This window comes from Poecile atricapillus, chromosome 1, assembly GCF_030490865.1.
Source record: "Poecile atricapillus isolate bPoeAtr1 chromosome 1, bPoeAtr1.hap1, whole genome shotgun sequence".
Classification (NCBI taxonomy): domain Eukaryota; kingdom Metazoa; phylum Chordata; class Aves; order Passeriformes; family Paridae; genus Poecile; species Poecile atricapillus.
The window spans coordinates 157,537,675-157,560,663 of NC_081249.1; the positions used below are offsets into that span (position 1 = coordinate 157,537,675).

The following is a 22,989-nucleotide window of genomic DNA, read 5'->3' on the forward strand; positions in this document are numbered from 1 at the left end:
TTTCAGAAACTTGAGCAGTGTCAGCACTTTGCAAGAAAATATTTTCCATGGTGTTAAATAATTAATTTTTTTTCTCTGTATGCTGGAAGCTCTGATGCTAACACATCACAACATACAGCCTCTAAAACCCCAAATGTAAGTATGAATTTTAATTTGTATGACATCTCCAAGTGTTCAAACATCTAAAACCCCCATATACAGGAACACTCCTAGGAATGGTAAGAACATTTGCAAAGGCTGCTCAATAAATGCATTTCTATACTAGAGTATAAATACAAAAAGTCCTCAAAAGTCACAGAGAATCATCCAAATAGAACTTGTATGCAATTCCTAAAAACTGAATAAGGTTATTTTTATAATGTGTAGGGGTGTATATATCCATCTATATGTATTCACAATCTGCTCTTTAAACACAGAAGAAAATGAAACAGCTTGGTAAGGGTCATGCAAAAGTGTGCATGTGCTAAATGTAATACCCTTGACAAGGTGTCAAACAGCACATGCCCATCATATGGGAGTGCCTAGGTGTGTATGACTGGAGGTGATGACTGGTATGAGGAAAGTCATACAGAGATGTTACATATTTGAAGAGATGCTGGTGCTAGTGAGGGGTATAAGGATATATATGGCTCTAGAGAGAATAAATTCCTGATGATTGGTTGTAATCAATTGATGGTAATGCTGCATGTATCTGCATATTAAAGTGGTGGGTAGTGATAATATGCATAATTGTGATGGTGGGCAGACGGTGATAACAAGATGTGTGAACAGTAGGAGGTGATGGGTATGCATGGTAAAATGCGTAGGTTGCAAGGATGCGTGTGTGATGCTGAGTATAGTGGTGCTGTGGGGAGCATATAGCAGCATATGCACTGTGGTGATATTTGTGTGATGTGGACCTGCTGTTCTCGACAAAAGTGGGTGGTGCTCTTAGGCAGCAGTTTATGTGAAGAGACAGGTCATTACCCATACAGGTGTGCTTTGCTCACACAGATGGGGGTCTCCAGCCAACAGAATAAATAAGCATTTACTGAGTATTTTGTGTGCATGCCTGTGCTGAGGGAGTGTTGATGCAGTGAGCAAGAGTGAGGGTCTGTGTGCACTAGTGAGTAACCACGTCTAGTTAATACAGAATGATCGGGTGGTATATAAGGAATGATGGTGGTGATATATGAAAATTGATTTAGTGGTTATGTACAAGCATATTAGGACAGATTGTATACTCAGAACAATAACATATTGGGAGAAGAAACATATTGCCCAGAAGGAGAGGTGTATGGGAAGGTCATGCTCTTTTTTTAAGAAAACTTTGCTTGCCAGGGAACAGAGATGCAGTATTAGGACTATCTGAAAATTTCATGTGTGTTTAGAACTAGTGGTGGGGATGAGGTGTTTAAGGTGTCAGTGTCTGCCTAGAGATGACAATATGAGGTATTACTGGTGCATGTGTGTTCATCTGGAATCAGGGTGTATGTAAAAAATAGCACAGAATAGGTCAATGTATGGAAGTGGTCAGTGGGTACAGCATGGAAGAAGTTATGTAGTGACAGGGAGATGATGCCAATGGCTTGTGCCACTGTACAGGCTCAGGAGGGTTTATAGACCCCCCTGGAGTGGATACAATCCTATCAGGGATATACATATGTTTTAGGTACAATATTAAGAGAGAGGGCTGTAACACTGGTGAGGCAGCATGTAGTGGTTGAGCTTTATTGGATTCCTATGATTGGAAGCAGATGAGTGGGGACAGAGGAGTGGACAGCATGAGATGGTCTTGGCACCACTGTTGTGTAAATAGTCGTGTCAAGCTGCAGTGTGCCAATTCACTCACTCTTGGATGTGACAGACAGAGGCAAAACGTGCCGGGGTGTTAGCATATGATGGGGGGGGGGGGGGGGGCATTTTTCCGGACAGAATATGTGGAGAGGGGCAGGGCTGCTCATGCATGATATCTAGTGGTGGTGATGGTAGGACAGGACAAGGTAGGGGGCAAGGAGCTGAGTGGTGTCAGGAGGCATGGACAGTACTGTGTGCATAGGGTTGAACGTTTGTGTTTTGCACAAACGCACATGGTGCGGTGACAGGAGAGGGTTACAGCAGCTGCGTAGACATGAGGCATGCTTGCCCAGGTAACACTGCCCCCCCACGCAAGACACAGGCGATTTTCTTAACGGAGAAAGGACGGTCCCTTTGCCAGGGGTGCCCCTGGTCTGGACCTAGGTGCCGTGGAGGGAAAGCAGCGGAGAATGGAGGGGAGGAGAGGATGGTGGAAGGGGAGGGGATCAGTGGGAGGTGGGGGAAGCAATACTGGGTGGGGAGAGAAGTGCTGGATCGGGGGGCACTGAGTAGCGTGGGGCAGTGGGAACAGGGAACAGCCTGCCCTAGAGCTGTCGGATTTGCGAACAGCCGGAGGGCGGGATGGGAGGCGGGCAAGGGGAGTGGGGGGTGGGAAGGGACACCCACTTACGTCTCCTCCTGCATTTTTTTTTCTTTCCCTCCTTCTTTCCTTAGCTGGTGACGCGCCGCTGCTATTAATCATTCACCAGCCGGGGAGCAGCAATTGCCGCCGCTCGGAGCGAGCGGCGCTGGCAGCCGCCTCTCTGCCGATGCCCGCGTCCCGCGGCCGCCGCATCCCTGACGGGATGATGCCCAGCGCAGCCGGCGGCGGACGCCTGCTGCTCTGAGCCGGGACGGGGGGGTCCGGGCAGAGGATGCTCCCCAATGGCACCTGCCCCAGGCTTCCGGGCGGTGCAGGCAGCGACAGCGGCGACAGCGACAGCGGCGGCAGCGACAGTGGTGGCGGCGGAGCCGGTGGCGCCTCGGAGGAGGCGGAGGCGGAGGGCATGGACTCGGGCGGCAGGAATTCCTCCGGCGCGCCGAACAGCACCCTGAGTGAGTCTCAGGGCAGCGCCATCCTCATCTCATTCATCTACTCCGTGGTGTGCCTGGTGGGGCTGTGCGGCAACTCCATGGTCATCTACGTGATCCTACGTTACGCCAAGATGAAGACGGCCACCAACATCTACATCCTCAACTTGGCAATCGCGGATGAGCTGCTGATGCTTAGCGTCCCCTTTCTGGTTACCTCCACCCTGCTGCACCACTGGCCCTTTGGCTCCCTGCTCTGCCGCCTGGTGCTCAGTGTGGATGCCATCAACATGTTCACCAGCATCTACTGCCTGACCGTGCTCAGTGTGGACCGTTACATCGCTGTGGTGCACCCCATCAAGGCGGCCAGGTACCGCCGGCCCACTGTGGCTAAGATGGTCAATCTGGGTGTCTGGGTGCTTTCCATCCTCATCATCCTGCCCATCATCATCTTCTCCAACACAGCAGCCAACAGTGATGGAACAGTGGCTTGCAACATGCTCATGCCAGAGCCCACCCAGAGATGGCTGGTGGTCTTTGTGGTCTACACCTTTCTGATGGGCTTCTTGCTGCCTGTGGTGGCCATCTGCCTCTGTTACATCCTCATCATTGCTAAGATGCGCATGGTGGCCCTGAAGGCTGGCTGGCAGCAACGCAAACGCTCAGAGCGCAAGATCACCCTCATGGTCATGATGGTGGTGATGGTCTTTGTCATCTGCTGGATGCCCTTCTACATTGTGCAGCTGGTCAATGTCTTTGTAGAGCAGGATGATGCCACCATCAGCCAGCTCTCTGTCATCTTGGGCTATGCCAACAGCTGTGCCAACCCTATCCTCTATGGTTTTCTCTCAGACAATTTCAAGCGGTCCTTCCAGCGGCTGCTCTGCCTCAGCTGGATGGACAACGCTGCAGAGGAACCCATCGACTACTATGCCACTGCCCTCAAGAGCAGGGCATACAGCGTGGAGGACTTTCCCCCAGACAACTTGGAGTCAGGGAGCATGTACAGGAATGGCACTTGCACCTCCAGGATTACCACCCTTTGAGGAAGCATTCCTGTCCCCCAGCTCCCTTACTGCCCCCCAGCTGGAGGGTGAGCGAAGCCAGGGCTGTGGCATGGGGAGACTGGGAGGGAGGGGATTTTGGTCCTGCCCACTGCCAGCAGTATTTGGCACAAGAAAGAACGAGGAAAACCCCACATTCTTGATTTGCTGCCCCCCTGCACCCTGGCTGCCGCCCTTGAAAGTGGGTGCATTCTCTGATGCTTTGACATCCACTTAGTGAATTGTGGCTCTCATGGGTTAGCTTAGGGTCTGGTAGCCTGGCTATGCCACTCCTCTCTGTGTCTGACAAATGGCTGTAAAGGTCCTGTAGTGACTCTCCCTCCATCTTTTGTACAGTTTGCCCTTCCCCTTGGCTGTTGGGACACCCCAGGCCACTGAGTCGAGCCTGCCTCAAGTCAAGCCCCAGCATTCAGGCTCGGACTCCCCCCAGCTGCAAAAGACCCTGCTCAACATCTGTCAGTACACACCTCCCCTTCTGAGATTAGAAATGCTGGAAAAATTCCCCCCAACACACACCTTGCCCTCTCCCAGGAAGGAGTGTGTAGCATCTCTCTGCACCTACCCTTCTGTCCCCTTGGAATAAAAAAGAAAGCAGGGAGCAAAAAGTCCCCAAGAAAGAAGCAGCATAGTCATGGAGATATGTATTTGCTTTGCAGACAGCTTCCAACTCACTGTGACTTTGGCTCTCTGTGCTACTTGGCAGAAGCAGAGCAGGAAAGATCTTAGAAAAGATCTGATTATTCCTGTGCTTTGGAGCTGCGTGGCAGGTTGCTGATAATGGGAATTAAGCAGTCCCATGACACATAGGGAGCAGAGAGCTGGGACTCACTGAGATGGGAGCGGGGGGACCGCTGAGCTGGGAAATATTTGATTCTGTCCACACACACAATAAAGTGTGTTGATAATAAAGTTTAAAGGGAACACTAGACTGTGAATCTGCTGTGTTGAGCCTGCTCACACATCAGCTGTGACACAGCGATGAAGGGAATGGAGACAGTTTTTGAATGACCTGGGTGATGGAAAAGTCACTTTAGCCTATATGGAAAAAGGGGGAGTCATTTAAAAATCTGCACCAGTCTCTGAAATAAATACTTGACAGAAAAAGTAGCTGTTCAGTAATAGCTATTACCCTAGCTCCAGTTTCTTCTGTTGCACTAAAAAAACCCAATAAAATGGGTTTCATATGTTGCCAATGTAATATACTGACCCAGAGCTTCTTAATGTTTCATTTCTGAGAATTCTTGTTTTTAATGTGTGCCAGATGTCTTCTTGTTTAATTTTTTATTTGATTCTAGTGTTGTGAACGTGTTTTTCTGAAGCAATTTATACTGTGTACTTACGTCTGTGGTGGCTACTTGCAAGGTTGCATTTAAAATGGGTAATGCTCAAGAAGGCTCCTTTCCAGATAAAAACATTGTCATTTTTTCTAACTCTTTCATTTACATTGTCTCCCCCACAGAAATTCTCTCCTGAATTTTCTCTCTTCTCCTCTTGTGACAAAACAAATTTCATATAGATGGATGAAGCTTTCTTTGGTAAATGACAGCTGATCAAACTAAACCTTCTATCCATCCCTACTCCCTCTTACCCCACACAGAAGAGTCAGTATGGACTGAGTTGAAATAAGCAGATAAGTTTTTTGCTTTCTACCACCCATGCTAACAGTGTCACACAGTGGCAAGTGTCCTGGTAGCTGTGAGAAATCACTTCTCTAGCACAATACTGTGGTTGTATTAATTATAACTACTGGCAATTTCAAGCAAGAGACTGGAAAAAATCTCTAGTAGCAGCATACCCATAGCATTGTACTCGTAGCTGCAGTGCTTAAGTACAGTGTTAAGTGTAAGGTTGACAGTTATGACATCTAGTATTTGTGGTGGTGGACTTACTACAGGTTTTTGTTAAATTATACCCTTTAACTTTTCTCAGCAGCAAAAAGCAGGATGCTACTTTGTACATTTCTTTCACCAAAACTTAGGTACTGTTAAATGAATGTATAAATTTAGTATTTCAAAGTTGTCTGATTCAAAGTCCATCAAAATGAGAGAAAAAAAATCTCAATTCACTTCAATGGACTGTGAGTCAGCTCCTTTTAGTCTAAAAATTGCTAACGTGGAAACTGTTACATCCTTATTAAAATATTTCATGAAAAGCTTTAACAATTGTACAGTTTCTTTTCTTTTACTTCCTAGTGGACACAATTTAAAGAAAACTTACAAATACTAAATTTTGTAATGTTTTATGTGTACATATGGTGAAATAAGGATGAAATTGCTTTATTAGCACAATTAACTTTTCACAGAAATCAAACATCTGTCAAAACAGTAAAATGCCCCATGATATCCATGATGCTATTTCCAGGGCTTTGCTTGAATTTTCACTCACAATATCTTCAAGATGGCATAAATCTCATAATCTTATGTGGTCCTTTTCACTCAAGCATATTCTTACGTATGGTCAGATTAAACAGAGAGTTAATCTACTTTTTACTGTCAAATTTGTTTAACATCAGACACAATGAGGCAAGAGTGAAAAAGCATGAAGATTCATACTGCATAATCAGTTTTGATGAAAAATTGAACTGGGTTTTGTTCTTTCTTTTTTTTTTTCTCTTTGCCTTGTAAAGGTTGCGATGGAAGCCTACACACCTACCAGCATATGCACTTTCGTTTCAGTTCTGCCAGGCACATCGCAGAGGTTGGGTTGGGGCTTCAGTAGATGGCAGGCTTGCCTTCAGATGGATGGGCTGATTCACTCCCAGCCAGCACTGCCCCTATGGTTCCTGGCTAAAACACTCTGTGTGGTTTCAGCTGGAAACAAAATCTGTTTATCCCAAACTAACAGTTGTTCCTGCTATTTTTCACTCTGGGAGAGGTGAGCAACAGCAGTAAATCATTCAATTTAGCTAGAAAGAAAGTTAGGTAGTTCATTCTGTGTTACTATTCTAAACACTAGAACTACCAAGAAAACTAACCAAGAAAACTTAACTACCAAGAAAAAAAAAATCTCACAAAATAATATGTACCAGAAAATAAACAGAACTCTTTTTAATGCTTTCCAAATGGCAAATAAGGGCATTCAGATTTCGTATGAAAATCATTTCAAGTAATGCCTAATTCACTGAAAAAAAAGAGGGCAGTGGTTTACTTCTTGGTGACATTTTTAAAAAAGACTTTCTGGTTGTTTCTGGAAATCTGCATTTCTAATGTATGTGGCATGTTCTATTAACACTGTGACTATTCACTCTATTTTAACCTGTTTCCAAAATCAGCATCCTAATTCTAAATAATAAACTAAGTCTTATTGAAATAAAATAACCCAGTGATGTAATACATTCATGTTATATAAAGCTTGACCTTACTCTGCCATATTTCTAGTATAGTGACAATTTAATGTCTTATAGTCCTAATTAGAAAAAAGAACCAAGAAAAATAATTTCAGAAAGTCAGAAGAAATTAACCAAGAAAGAAATATCAATCCAGTGTTCTAAACTGTGATTTCAATCCCTAGGAACCTTACTTGACACCAGGGCTCTACAGACAAGAATGTGAATCATTAATCTCTAGAGGAGAGTAAAATATTTCTACTGAATTGTGTATTCAGCACTTCCATCCTCCTCAACATAGCCTTATTTGGCTGATAACTTCAGGCTAAGCCATGGGAAGAAAGGATGGTTTATTAATTAGATTTCTCTTTAAGAAAAGTGTTTTTAGATATTACATTTTGTGGAGAGAAATGGCCAAGAAAAATTGGTGAATCTGAGAGTGTTCCAAAGTATACCACTAGAATACTAGAAACCAAGCACAACTTTGACAAGACAGATGCTTTCCAATAAAAGTTAACTATGCTCACTCCCTTCCAACTTTGTTTCTCCAAAAGCCTAAAATCTGGGTTTGGCAGAGCAATAGGTAGATATAAAACAGAGATAGCAAGGTGATGTATATTGCCTGAGGTATACAAGTTTTTGGGTCCAGTCTGGATGGAATAAATTCGTCCTTATATGATTATCATGTCTATGATGGGTAGAGCCACCTTGAAAGCTATAAAAATGTATAGAAAATTCCTTCAATTCTCCATTCCTGTGCCCCCCACACACCAAACAAAAAAAAACAAACAAACAAACCCAAAACAAACCAACAGTATTTTCTTACACTGTGTAAGATGCCTAAGGGCTGCTTTGTGGGTTCTTGAGCTTCCTAACTAGAAAGGCTCAGATAGAAGTGCTCAAATTCACTGCATAGGGAGGTTGTAGGACAACAATTACCAGATTTCTGACTTGGGATCTGAATTGTGTTGCATTTATGACTTGCAACTGGGTTGTATTGTCTCCACTTACCTAGTCGGTGATGGTGCTGTTGTCAGTGCACGAGTCAGCCCTCCCAGCCCAGGGAAAGCTTCTGAACAGTGCTGCACTGCACTGCTCTTCCTACAGCTGAGCAACGCCAGGCAACACCAGCCGCTGCCACGGCCTGAGTACAGCAAAAACTTGGCTCATTCACACAGAACTTGCCCATGCTCAGATTCACAATGGAAAGCCCAAAGGATTGCTGGTCAACTGGAGAGGTCCAAAATTGGCAAAGCAGGATATTTGGGGGATATAAAAGAAGGCAAAACTGGTAGATATCTGATACTGTGCAGACTGAGAGAGAAGGAATCTGAAATGGAGAAAAATCAAGTATGTGATGGTCATTTTGTTAAGAACAGAGGAAAATAAGTAGAGTCCAGTCCAGGCATTGTAAAGCAGGACTCGGCTCTTTCACATAACTAACTTTCACTGTTTAGAATACAGCAAATACATGAACTTTCAACTCAGTAAAAAAATATGAAGTTTTGCTTTTTATGTCAGCTGCTGTTTTCAAAGCTGGCTGTTATTTTTGAAGGTTATAAAGTCTCTAGACATTTTTTCTAAGAACTAAATGACAATTTAGGTCCTTTATGGAATTACTAGAAACTCAGGAAAACAAGGCAGAAACAGATAGATAATAAAATTTTCTGAATGTTAATTTAGTTTGCATTTTTCAGATGCTTTGAATTTCACAGATATTTTCCTTTATCATTAAAATAAAGTCTTAACAATTTTTTGCTCAACACAAACCAAGAAGAATCCCATATTGACAAGACAGAAACTGAACACAGAAGAATTTTCAGTGCTCTTTTACCATCATAAAGTAAAATTTACAGAATTTCTTACTTGAAAAGAATCTTCAGTACAATGACTGGGAAAAATCCTTTCCCTTAGAGAAATATATACTTGTAAGAGTGAAAAGTAATGTAACGCATTCCTCTGCACAGACATTATGGACTTAGATTACTTAACATCTCACTCAAGCTATCTGTACTTATGACCTTATGTTATGTTCTAGAGAACAGTGTAAATCATTCTTATCAACTAAAAACACAAGGCCTGCTGGTTATATTCCAAAAACAAAAACATGCTTTTATGACAGGTTATAGCCCATGTGCTGCTCCTGGTTTAATGACTGAAAATGCTTATTTGTTTGCAATCCACCACATTTTGAGTAACACCTGAAAACATATGCAGCAAGATGGTTAGGACAGATACATCCTGGTAAAGATGGGTGCTTGCCTCTCATCTTTCCCTCCTCAGCTCCTCATCTCTGTGGACCTGCAGTTTCTTTCTCTTATATTACCCATAAAATACATAATAGTAGTTGTTTTCCCATTTTTCTGGCTCACAATGCAAAAGGACTGGCAAGTGGAAGGAGGGTAAGGACATAACAAATGCAGGACCACCACATCTCTGCATTCCGCAGCTCCACTGCTGCCTCCAGCCCACCTCCAGTAGTGTGTTCTCCTCTGGGGCTCCCAACATAAGGCCAGAGGAGGCCACCAAGATGATCAGAGGGTTAGAACAGCTCTCCTACGAAGGCTGAAAGAGTTGGGGTTGTTCAGCCTGGAAAAGAGAAGGCTTCCAGTAAACCTTCCAAATAACCTCCCAGTACCTACAAGAAAGCTGAAAAAGAACATTTTCATAGGGCTTGTGGTGATAGGCCAAAGGAGAGTGGCTTCAAAGAGGGTAGGCATGGATTAGGTATGAGGAAGAAATTCTTTGCTGTGAGAGTGATGAGACAGTGGACTAGTTTGCTCAGCAAATTGGTGAATGCCCCATCCCTTGAAGTGTTCAAGGCCAGGCTGGATAGGGCTCTGAGCAACCTGGTCTAGTGGAAGGTGTTCCTGCGCACAGCATGGGGGTGGAATGAGATGATCTTTAAGGGTCCCTTTGAACCCAAACCATTCTATGATTCTGTGATTCTAGTCAGCAATACAGGAAAGGGAAAAGACTTGCTAACAGATGACTCCCTTTACACATCGACCTTCAAGTCTTCCAGTCCCAGACTACAAGCCCAGAAGACAAAGACAAGGCTGCATATTGGGGGAAGAAGAAAAGACATTAATTTTAATGTTTTGAAGCCCTGGGAATGTGGTTACTTCTCTGTTGCCATGCTGTGTTTGCCTTTTGAGTCAATTACATATCTTTAGTGAAATATATGAATCGCCACACTACAGTCTTGGTAATTGTCCACATACTGAAGAAATAAATAATATTATTTCTAAAAGGAACTACATTGCATCTACTAGTGATTGACCTCTATGTAATAAATGAGGAAGGATAACTGGGACTTAAAACATGAAAAAAAATAAAGTGATAGAACATTTCTAGGAAAATCACAGAATCCATTATACTTTTAATATTCTTTAATCTATATGATACACAAGGAGAAATGTCAGAAGTACTCAAATTTTCCCCATGTCCTCTTATCCAATGCCATAGAACACCTAACTAAGCCCTTAGCAGCATAAATCATTATTTTTAAAAAGATGTGGAAATTAAAATTTTATTTCTGAATATTTGATGAAACAAACAATTAAAAATTAATCAATTTTTCATAAATAATGTGCAGCTGAAGAATGATATGCCTACCAGTCAAACTATCTTTGAAAGAATTAAGGAAATCCAAAATTGGCAACATGGGACACTTTTTGTATAACTGTGATAGACAAAAGATCTGGACATCCCTATTCTTTGCAGGAATCACATTTTCAAAGGTAGACTAACAGTTTCTTGCTATCACTATTTTGTTACATATGTAAACATTGTAAAATTCACAGTTACAAAGTTTATATGTGATTTATATGGTTCAATATGGGATGAAACATTATTTTTTCCTATGCTGGAAAAACAGTTGGATTATAATATCCTTATATAATGTTTAGTCAATGGACATATATGCAACATGAGAGAAAAGTCAAGATTTGTCTCTATCCTGGCCATGTCTCGGAAAAATACTTGCATTTGATTATGTGTTTTTTACATAGTGTTACATTTTTTTTAAAAAAAATTGCATCTACTTTCATAACCAGACACTTTTATTATCTCAGTAATTGTTATGATTATATGTATTCATTATGATCTTATTCTCCTTCTGTGAATGTAAACAGCAAACCCTCCTCTGAATCTGCCTTGCAGAACAGTGAATCATGGTTGTGATATGAACCAATGGTTGCATGACAGATATGTGTTGGTTTCTTACTCACTAAAGACCCAATTTGATCAAGAATGGAAAGCAAAAATGATTAATTCTTTCTCCCAAACCATCCTCTTTTTGGTCTGAACCATTAGAGAAAAAGAAATTCATGCATTTCAAACCTGCTCAGGTTCCAAACAAATCCAAATGCTATTTGTTTTGTACTCTACTGACTACAAAAATAAGGTAAAGAACCCCAGATATACTAAACAAGAATCTCTAACATGCAAAAGCAATAAAAGCAATAATAAAATTATGACCATTTAGCCATGTCTTGAAGAGACAGAAGGCACCATGAATTTGCTTTTAGAAAAGTGAATTGCACAGATGGAGACTTAAGTGAGACGATTTTTCTGATTTAATTTTAAATGAGTATTTTACAGGCATTTAAATATTAGTAGCCTCCATATGCATTATTACAGTCAATGCAGAGAAAGGGCACTTTCAGGATGTAATTCATTGGTCCTGTTTTCAGCATCTAGTCTAAAATTAGATTAATTGCAAGCACATATTTATCTCTATAGGCAGTAAGACAGTCCAGGTAAATAAAAAAGTCTGTATGAATTGTTGGTGACGTCTACACATGATCAAATGGATCCCATCCTTAGATGCAAAATAGTCTGGTTTCAGATGAACCAAATTATAAGCTGGGGGAACATAGTAGAACCATTGTGTATTCTTCTAGACAAATGTCCAATGATCCTGAATTGTGAGAAAAAGAACTCTCAAATCAAAACATGATTTCACAGGAAGAGCAAAACAGGAATTATGAGACAGTTGAATGGCTTGCAAGGGCATGGACTTGTGTATTTTAACTAAATAACCTGAGTCACATACTGAGAGATGCCAAAATAAGTAGACAGGTGCTTAACTCAGCACTTAATTGTGTGCTCGGTAAGACTCCAGAAACAGAGAATGAGAGAGAGCCTAGAGTTTAGAAAAACACACCTGGAAGGGCCCATCAAGAGTTCAGCTATCTGTGAGAAAGACTGAAACACAGAAAAAAAAAAAAAATTAGAGAGGCTCTTATTCATCTTTGTTGCTACTTGCTTATACAGCCCCTGATGGAAGAAGAGAGCTCCACATACACTACCCCATAAAAGAAATTACTTACAGTGATAGCAACAGGAGTGTTATTTAGAAATAAGGCATTAATGGCTAAATCATTTTCCAAATCTGCGCACATCTGAATGTAGAATCAACCCTCCTGCCTTCTGAAATATAAATTCCAGATAAACAGATTAGAAAAGTATGCAGATTATGAGTCACCTTGTAATGAGCAGCATTCTCACCTAGCTGTATTTAATTCCTGTCATGATACAAATGAATTTATGGCTACAGTCAGTCTGATGGCTCACAAATACCAGGGACCTCCTTACCAAAAGCTAAAGACTGTTTCCCAGATAGCAACTGCCTATCACCATTAAAGGGAGAGAGAGGGAAAACCAGAAAACTTACAGTGCATAATTCTTTATCCTTAGCAGATGTTTACACCATATTTATCATCAAGTCTTTGCTTGCAAGAAAAACAGGTAATAATAACAACATTATTTTTTGAAACAAAGTTCTCCAAACTCAACAGGAAAGTGTCAAAATTAAAGCAGTAGTCAGAATGTCAGCTCTTAAGAGAGGAAAACAAGCAAGTATATTTAAAGAATCATTTCAGTTTAAAGTTCTCTTAAGGGAAGAAAATATTTCCATATTCTCCCCAAGAAGCTTGGATAAGACCAGTTAGCTGTGTACTCAGAAAACTTTGATTCAATATTTGATATTACAACTTTAATTGAAAACCAACACCATAATAATAATAATAAGTGAGCATCACTCTGAACTGCACAGAAAGCAAGTTCTGCAGCCAGGATGAAAGCTCCTCTACAGGAATTCCCAAGGGAAATCACAGAGGAAGTGTTTACCTCATTTAGAAAAGGGCACAAACGGTGAATCCTTATTCTCAAGGGACTCCATGGAAAACAATATATCTGACTAAAAAGAATGAGATTTGCATGATGTATTTGGACTCATGTTAACTCCTCTTGCAGTAGAGTGTGTCAGCGCCTTTTCCGATTCTAAGGAGCCACATATTGCATACAGAAAAGCAAGTTTTGCAACAACACGAGTTAGGAGAAAAACTGTAACTGAAAAATTTATTCTCCGCTACAATAAAAATGAGTGTGAAATAAAAAACAGGGCAGTGATTTACATCATCCCTTATTCTTTTCATCAGCTGAAGTATAAAACTGACTCCCCATTAACCTCTCACTTCCTCAGCAGTTTTATGACTTTCTAAGTATAGAAATGCTCTTTCATTTTTTAAGTATGTCAGTACAAAAGTATATGGGTTGCAGTTTCATCCAAAATTATGGCAGTTCACCTCTCCAAAAAGTTACAACAATTAGATTGAAAACGGGAGCCTCCAAGTAACACTCGGGCAAGGAGTGACTTCTAAATTACAAGATGCAAGTGCTCAAACTGGTCCACTTTATGCTTGCTCCAAGTAAGGCACCCGAAGAACAGTTTCTGAGAGGATAAAAATGCACAATACTTGCAGCTGCAATCGCTCTGTCGGCCAGGCTGATCTATTTATATTTTAGTGAAATCAGCACCGAAATAACTGTTTTCCAGACCGACAAAAACTCATGACTGTCCAAAGACTTCAATCCCCTCAAAAGAACATCGCTACGCGCTCCTGCGTCTGCTAACGTGCAAACCCTGCCCAGCCAAGTCCCGCGGCGCCTCTCCCTCGGCTCCCCGCGGCAGCAGGGCTTGGAGGCAGGAGGGACGTGGGGAGCCGAGCGCTGGCCCGGGTGGGAGCAGCCGCTCAGGGCAGCCCCGAGGGACGCGGCCTCGCCGGTCCGGGGCTATTCACCGCCCGCTGCTCCGCTGGGCTCCGCGGAGCCTGTCTCCGTCTTGCTGCCGGCCTCCGGCGGTTCCTTGTCCCTCCGGCCCTCGGATTTCTTGTTAAAGCAGATTTTGAACACCCCCAGGACGGTCATGACCAGGATGATCAGCACCACCACCGCGACCGTCACCAGGATGAAAACGTAGTTGGAGGAGGGCGGCGGAGGAGCAGCCTTCTCTCCGCTGGCGGAGGCCGTGGTGGTGGCGGGCGGTTCCGTGGAACCGCCGGGTGTCGGGATGGAAGGATGCCGCCCCTCCGCCCTGGCACTCGACGGCTCCGCGGGGCCGCCTGCAGCGGTGGGGCCCGGCCCCGTGGCCGGGCAGGGAGTTCCGTCCGGGGTGCAGGCACAGGCGAAGCCGCCGCCCGCATCGCGGCACCCGGCGGCCTCGGCGCACCGCCCGCTGTCGGAGCTCTTGCCGCCGAAGGGGCAGGGGCAGAGGGGCTTCTCTGTCGCCTTCCAGGCGAAGCCGCCCGGTTCGGGCTGGCAGGTGAGCCGCACCTCCCCGCCGGGACACGCCACCGTCAGCACGGTGCCCGGCGGGCTGAAGCCGGGGCCGCCGCTGCGCTCCTCGAAGGGGAGCCGGTAGTCGAGGTGGAGGGCGCCCGCGGGACTGAGGTCGGGGCAGGCACCCTCGTACTGGTACTTGCAGAGGTAGCCCGGGCTTTTCAGCTGGCAGAGCCGCTCCTTCCAGCCCCAGCTGCGGCCGTACTCGGGGTCAGCCGCCAGGTGCAGCCCAGCGCAGCGGGCGGTGAGGCAGGACCTCAGGGGCTCCTGCAGCCACCGGCCGAGCGCCGCCGGCACCTCCTGCGGGTCCGTCCCACCCCCGACGCCCTCCCAAGAGAAGCCGCGGAGCGGCTGCTCCTCGTGGGTGCAGGCGGGGGCGTTTCTCTTCAGGCCGACCCAGAACAGCGCGGGCGCGGGCACGGCCGCCTCTGCCAGCAGCCCCAGCAGCAGGCGCAGCTCCGGCTCGCCGCTGACCCAGGCGAGGCTGCCCCGCCGCTGGTCGCAGGCGCCGCGGGCCTCGGCATACGAGACGTTGGCGAGGTGGGCGCTGAAGCAGGCGCCGGCGGGCGGGCAGCGCACGGCGGCCCGCGGGGGTGGCGGGCTCCGGCCCAGGGCGCAGGCCGCAGCCAGGAGCAGGCACCAGGGCCCGGCCCGCCTCATGCCGGCGGCGGGACGCGGCGGGCTGAGGGGCGCGGGCTGCCCCTGCGGCTGTGGTGGCGTTCGGTCCTGGCTCGGGCTGGCCTCCGCTGCCCGCGCCGGCCCCGCTCCCACGGCCCTGCCCCGGACCTGCCGGAGGAAACGTGTGACCTCGGCATCCTCCGTTTGTGTTGGAGGGCCCGGGACAAGCAGCTCCCGGCGCCGCCAGGAAGCCCTCGCCCAGCCCGGCGGGCGGGTGTCCAGCCGCCGGGTAGGACCGTGCCTTCTCCGCTGTCGGAGGGGCCGGAGGGTGGCGAAGCCCAGAGCCGCAGCTCTCAGCTCCCTGTGTCAGGCCCGAGTCCCCCAGATGCCCGGGCCAGTCTTGTTAGCTTGTTGCACAGCGCTTTCCGGAGAAAAGCGGTCCAGCTTCAGTGATTTCTTCCTCGAAGGATGGTGGTTTCTTGGTGAGGTGAGGCTGTGCAATCAACCCCATAGCTCTCGATACAGGGGCAATTTAACAATCGCAAAAACTGATTCGGCTCACGGTTTTCCAGCGGGCTGGCCTAAATGCGTCAGGTGTGTACTCTGACTTCAGTAGTTCTTGAATGAGTTTCAGTGATCCACTGTATCTGTTCCTCTGAATGTAGTACTCATGTTGCCTCATTTTCCTACTCCTTACTGTTATTTCTGTGTGCTGTTGCCTGATGTGTACATTCAGATATGGCATACATCTGAGTCTCTCCCAGGTGTTTAATGTGGCATGAAACTACAGGCATATATGTGCATTTTGTTTTCCAGATATTACTTTGGAAAAACCCATGTCAATGTTTTTGGTTTTGTGAATAAAAAATAATACAGATTTCTAATATTTGAATACCATGGGTGGGAGGCATGGGAGAAGAAGAAAAAAGCAAAAAATAAAAAAATGTATCTGGAGTTTTTAAAACGTATGATTTCTCAGTAATTGCAGTTCATTTGAGTGCCAGTGGACTTGGTTTTATGGAAAATAGGTTTTCAGAACAAAACAAGATCTTGTTGGTTTAATTCTAGATGAAATGGGATTTTTTTGGTTAATCAAGATGTCGAGATGCTTACGGCCACCTAAGTTAAGGTATACGGTGTTGTAGCAGCTGTGTATTCAGACCTGCTGCCTACTGGAACTTTAACTCCTGCATTCATTCTTCTCCACAGAGCACCAGGGCAGAGGCATTGAGCCATGTGCTTGTGTGGATCAGCACATGAAGATCCTTACTGCCTGCCTGCATTTTAAGCCAGAAATACGCAATTAATTTTGCATCAGGAGGCTTTATCACTTGCTATTCACATCCCTAGTTCTTCACTGGTTCTAGTTTTAAATGTGTCCAAACTAAACAAATTGTTCCTTAAGCCCCCTGCTTTTCTTGGTGATGTACAAGAGCTGTGCTTCTGCACATACCTGTCAAATTAGTACTTTGAGCCATTTTCCCCAAATCTGGATGATAGGTTTGAGAGAGAAGAGAGTTTGCTACAGTTTTACTTTTGCCATTTTACTGGGGAATGCTTACAAGGCTTTGCCTAATATTCCACTGCAATCCTACAGCCTCACTTTGTTTTCTCTTTCAAAATTGAGTTCATTTATTATAGCTGAATAGAAGCTAAACTTTATAAATAGAAGGAATAATGTTGAAGCCCCAAAATTTTCATGTTATTCTTCAAACCTAGGACTCTGTCCCTGAGGAGTAGAATGCAGCTCAGTCCATGAAAGCATTTACTCCCTTGCATCTCTTCTCAGCTGTCAGCCAAGGGCATGATTTGAGCTGCCTGGGCTGGCCTCTCTACCAGGTAATTGATGGCTATTACCGGCTCATTTCACACAGGCCATGACTTTAATTTCCTAGGCTATATATGAACCAGCAAACTGGCAAACCAGTTTAGGAACAATAGGTTAGCCACCAGTGCCCTGGGCAGTCCAGTCTCATCAGAAGAACTTGTACTGCACAGAAGGATGAAAACAGTGTATTGCCAAAGCTGAAGGCTTTTGTCAGCTGAAAATAGAGGCAGTGGCTGTGCATCTACTCGACCTGCCTGTATACCTGCTCTCCTCTCCTATCGCTGCTCTTGAATGTCCTGCAAAATATTTTAAAAATAACAGGTCTACTGGATCTCCAGAAAACAGCTCTTCCTCTGTTTTTTTTTATTGTTCTTTCTAGTTCTTAGATTTAGGTAAATAAGAAATCACTCTTCATGTTTTTTTTTTTCTGGAGAAGTCCTTTTTTTGAAAGAGAGGATTAACTACCCCCACACAAATGATGGTACCAGTCTGTATGTGAGGCAGCTAAAACTTCTACATATAAAGAAGGCTTTATTATACAAACGTGAATGTTAAACTGATGGATGTATAAGCTCTAATGTAGCTGTTGCTTTCAATAGTTTCAAAAGCCTTATTATGTGTAGTCATTCCTTAGTCTTTTTCCTGTAAGACCTTAGCCCTTGAAAAAAAAGAGGCTTGCTTTAATTGTATTTTAATAAAATCCATTGGTGCTTTTTTATTTCATTATGTAACTGTATCTATCTTATAATAACACATACATTTTTACTAAGGAGCTGTGTGAGAAGTGCTGAATTAATAAAACTACTTTTCTCTTTTAGGGTGGATTCCTTTTGTATTTTTATAAGGTAAATTACAACTATTCTTTTTGCAACTAATCAGGAAATATGTCATCCGTATATCAGCACATACTTAGCTACTGCTAGGGCCTAAGGGAGTGTATTTTCATCAGAAGTAGTCTTGTTGAGGGATACAGTATCCAGATCCTGCTAAAAGCCATATTTTACTTCTCAGGGGTAGATGGATGGTGCAGTAAAAGAGATCTGCCTTGCTTCGAAAGGGGCAAGTAAAATGATTGTGTCACACTAAAATGTGTAGAGCATAAGGACAGTAAATTTCTCTTCCCCAAAGGGGAGACAGGAAAATGTCTGGAAATAGATTTGTCTAGCTGTTATGCGACAAAACCTGGAGACAGTATCTAATAGCAGAAGCGGCTATCTTTTCTGCTTGTGTAAAGGAGGGCTGCTGATGTGCACCTCCATTTATCACCTGGTTTGTTACATGATACCGATTTGTTTGGGGCTGGAAACTATGGACAGGGAGCAATAAGTGAAGATCAGTGTTCTGGCAGCACTGCTTGTTTGCACAGCTTCAGCCTTTTAGCTTGCTGCAGCCTTGCAGAGTCTACAAGTGGTCAGGCTGTACAGTCCCTATGAGCTCTCTCCTTCCCTCTGATCCCAGCTAGTATCTCTACTGGATCCAGATACCCTTCTGCTGAATTTGTTGTGGGTAAAGTTAAGACTTACTCCCCATATTTCAGTGTTCTGCTAAGATAAAGGTAATAATTTAAATAACCTAATGTAAACAGGCATTTTAAACAAGTGAAAATTGCTGTCACTTGGCAGTGTGCCTCAAAAATTATGCATTAAATCCTCCTTTTGTCACTAGGTGCTTCATGAAACAATATCTATATTATATAAAAATAAATATTTATATTATATAAAATGTTTGTTTTTATTTTATATGTATATATTTATATTATATAAAAGTAACATATATGTTATATTATGGTATAATAAATATATATATATGGTTTATCAAATAAGGCAGCCCTACATTTCACATATAACTTGTGTTTAGCCAAAGTATTTTCTCACTAAACAGTTGTATTATTCTTTAAGAAAATACCTTAATTTTAAAAATAAGACCATCTTGGAGTCAATGAGAACTATCTCGTTTCAACAGTGTGACAAGATTTCTCATTAATTTCTCTGCATTCAGTCAAACAACTTGAAACAATGAGTAAAAATGCCAGGTGGAATCCAGCATGCTTTTGTTACTTTTCCAGAGAACAAGATAGGAAATGAAAATAATTTCTGGCTTACTGTAACAAATTGCATGATAGTAAGAATTTAATTATTCATCTCTCAAAAAGATTTTGTCGATTACAAGGTTCATTTACAGAGTTTGGAAAAGACAACCCAGCAGGGGTCATGCAAGTCCCTGTCTACTGTAATAATAATTTCCAGTGACATTATCACGTAGCTATGGGACTTAATAACAAGGAATGATATTTAACTGCTGGTATGAACACAGAGGTATATCTGTTACATTTATGACATAGACATATAGTAAAATATAACTAATCCTGACCTGCTAAGGGAACATTTAGTAGATGAACTGCATTGATGTGGCTGTACCATTACCCAATATGCATATGTTCCCCTTAAAGCTTGATCAGTTTATATGTTCATGTTTCCATTGCTAAGAATGTGAGAAAAAAATGTATTCTGTTACCACTTGCATTCATCTTTAATGAGTTAGTAAAGAAGATTCCCATTCTGTAATTAGCTAGGGGAAATGAATTCCAGAACTCTCAAATTAAATACACTAAATCTTTTCCAAAAATACTGTAGAGTATAAATATTTTTCATTCTCACTCTAGCTCCCTCCCCTTTGTTGACTGGATAATTCATACTAGTTCTATCCCAGCCTTCAAATTCCTCACATCTCCTCTATTATGTAGCACTGTCTTGTCCCACATGAGCTTTGTGTTGAGTATACATTGGCATGAGGGGGTCCACAAGAACTGGAGGTGGGTATGGCCATATGGTCTATTTTGCAGTAAACTATTTCAGAAATAGTAAAAGCACTGAAATGCATCATGGTATCAAAGCTCCCTGCGTCATCTTCTCTTTTCTCCATACACTGAATAACAGACACCCAGCAGCGGTCAGAGCTTTGAGTGGTTCGACATATCCTATAGATCCATTTGTTGCTTGCTGCATTGTTTTGCATGCTGCAAAATCTGAGCTTTCAGTTCTGTTTTTGTGTGTGCCTATCTCGAGAGGGAGAGGAAGAGGGAGAGGGAGCTGCAGCACAGAAAAAAAAGGAGTAGGCAGGAAATTAGGAAAATAGTGAGTATACACAAAAAGAAGAAAACAGGGAAGAAATCAAAAGAAAAGAGAGATCATTCACCAGTGCCAAAGTACCAGAGTGGCAGAGGGAGCCGAGGGGCTGTGATGTGCTGCCACTGCCCAAGTGGCAGCACTGGTGTGTGAGCTGGTGCTGGTGCCCACAGGTGTGTTTGCACAGCTGGGCAGCCCCCACAGCAGCCTGATGCCACGTGGTGCAAAGGACAGTCACAACCAAAGAGGCAGTTACCACATAAGGTCAGCATGTGGGTCTTCAAGCATATCCTTTTAGGCATCTGCAGGAGACACACTGTGTCCTGAGGGATGTTCACAGCCTTGAAACTACTTTGTGGTTCAAAGGTCATCCTTAAAAAGCATTATTGTGATAAGTTCAACACCACCTTTATGCGATTTGCTTCCTGGTCCACAGGGGTACTATCAGTAGCCAATGTAAACCATAGGTTTTGGAGTTCTGATGTCCTCTCATCCTAGGAAAAAAGCAAACAAAAGAGGAGAATTAGAGACTAATTCAGATTTACCCCAATACTATTACATGATTCTAGTATTTTATCGTATTTTGACCTAAATAAAAACATTTTTTGGAAATCAGCACATTTCCATTTGAAGTGAGAAACACCTATGTTTTTAGTAACTTCCTATAGTATTGTAATTCTGCAACAAACTTCTAGGACTGTCAGGCTTTTTGGGATGAGACAAAATTTCCTAGGGAAATAAAGGAAAATAGAAGGAAATCTATTGGTAAAGAGCTGATTTCACTTCCTGGCCTTTTGCCCAGACTGACTATTTCAGAGAGTGTCTCGTAGTATTTGCTTGAAAATGGGTAAGGGATACAGACTAGTAAGAATAAAAGCAAGAAGGAGCAGCTGTGAGATGGAGAGGCAGCAGATGCTTGTCTACACAAGCAGCTAATTCAAAATGAAAAAAATAAAAGGAAGGAAGAAAATTCTGAGCCTAGTGAAATAATTGTTGTCATGGAGATTATGGGAGGTAAACATACCTTTTATGGAAATATTTATTGCCATTCTTTTTGTGAGACTAGACAGACTAAAAAGGCTTTAGTTCACTTTATTGATGCATTTCCCTCCTCTCCCTTTTTATATAATGGCAATTCTTAAAGCATTTCCTTCTCAAGAAAGTCTGTTTTAAATGTTCCTCATTGTTTGCTTGCAAGACATAGAAGCAGAGTATCTGTATACTGTTGAAGGGGGAAAAGAGAGTTTTGCTGCATGGCACATGGCTTTTTTCCTTTCCTGTTTATCATAGTAAAAAGGCCAACAGTGCTGTCCTTTACGCTTGTGTGCTAAATGTGTGTTGAGCAGTACTGACTCTTGCTGTCCTAAATGGTTCTATACTCATCAGTTGGTACCTAGGAGCCTGAAATTTTACAGGATATAAAGACAAGGGAGTTCTTTATATGCTCTGGAAGAAGTCCCTTTTGAATGCAGATAGGCTGAAGAAAAGAATTGGTGTCCGACTTTTGACTTCCCACACACCATAGCATGGAATAGTCAGGACTGGGGTGTTACTCTTTGTCTAATTAAAATAAGAAAATTAAATTCATATCTTTATTTTCCAGAAATTATTTACGTTCTAAGTAGTGGATGTGTCTTACCTGCGTTTCTTTCAAGTGAAGGTTAAAATCCTAGCAGCTCTGGTAGTTTTTCCCAATTTAAATGAAGCATATATCTCTGTTATGACATATGAAGATGTTTTATAAAGACTGAGGTTTATTAAAACTAAAGGCATGGGAGAAAAATAATTTCAGAGTATAGTCATGTGTTCCATACATTAGCAATTATGCATTCACAAGGTAGACTTGATCTACAATTTTCATCCATGAGCAGGTTCTGCTATTTTAATATAGTTTTTTAATTTTTGTATTATAGTTGTGTGCTAGGCCAGGTCTGATTGATTTATATTTCCATTGAATTATATGATACAGTAGCAGCAAAGATACAGTCCTTTTTCTGTTGATATGAATACCTCAGGGCTGCAGAAAACACACGAACATCCTGTGTCTCCTGTAGATCTGTGCAGACTGAGTCCCACCTGAGCCTGTTGTTACTCTGTTCTGTGGTGGTGTGTGTGAGAAAGGAAAAGTGCTCCTCTGCAAATTCTGTACCCAGTGGTGTATGCCCAGTCTGCCCATATCCGGACACTTGTGGTTATTCTTCCCCTCATATTCTGGGAGCACTTGAGAAGGATATGCAGCTATTCATACAGTAAGATAAAGCCCCAACTACTCTTTAGCTGAAGATGAAAAACAACCCTAGTATCCATATAATCATATTTAAAACAAGCCATGAATAATAGGATGTGAGAACAAAAAGTGGCCTCATTTCCTGGCGTCATTTAGAGTGATGCCAGCCAGAGGCTGCCCTTGAAGATTGCCAGGGTTCAGGAATTGCCTGTGAAGGGAGGGGCTGTTATCACTGCTCTGCTGGTTTCAGATTACAGCCATCGTACCTTTGTCTACTTCTATGTGGTATGAAAACAGAATGACAGTAA

At 43.2% G+C, this 22,989-nt stretch overlaps 2 protein-coding genes across 2 annotated transcripts; one reads left to right on the top strand and one right to left on the bottom strand.

Moving 5' to 3' along the window:
* Nucleotides 1–2,527: 2,527 nt before the first annotated feature.
* SSTR1 (somatostatin receptor 1) lies at nt 2,528–6,091 on the top strand. The gene has a single exon (XM_058864505.1). The coding sequence runs from the start codon at nt 2,712–2,714 to the stop codon at nt 3,912–3,914; it is 1,203 nt and encodes a 400-aa protein (XP_058720488.1). The 5' UTR covers nt 2,528–2,711; the 3' UTR covers nt 3,915–6,091.
* Nucleotides 6,092–9,772: 3,681 nt separating this feature from the next.
* Nucleotides 9,773–16,183, bottom strand: CLEC14A (C-type lectin domain containing 14A). The gene is made up of 3 exons (XM_058851395.1): nt 16,064–16,183; nt 12,594–15,810; nt 9,773–12,468 (listed from the first exon to the last, which is right to left on the bottom strand). Exons 1-2 carry the CDS (start codon nt 16,181–16,183, stop codon nt 14,338–14,340), a joined length of 1,593 nt encoding a protein of 530 aa, XP_058707378.1. The 3' UTR covers nt 9,773–12,468; nt 12,594–14,337.
* Nucleotides 16,184–22,989: the final 6,806 nt, after the last annotated feature.

Excerpts from the sequence above, each read along its gene's own strand:
- SSTR1 (XM_058864505.1), top strand. The coding sequence starts at position 2,712 with ATGCTCCCCAATGGCACCTGCCCCAGGCTTCCGGGCGGTGCAGGCAGC.
- CLEC14A (XM_058851395.1), bottom strand. The coding sequence starts at position 16,183 with ATGAGGCAACATGAGTACTACATTCAGAGGAACAGATACAGTGGATCA. Across the intron at positions 15,811-16,063 it reads GGCCAGCCCGCTGGAAAACC|CGGAGAAGGCACGGTCCTAC; the intron begins GTGAGCCGAATC and ends CCCCTCCGACAG.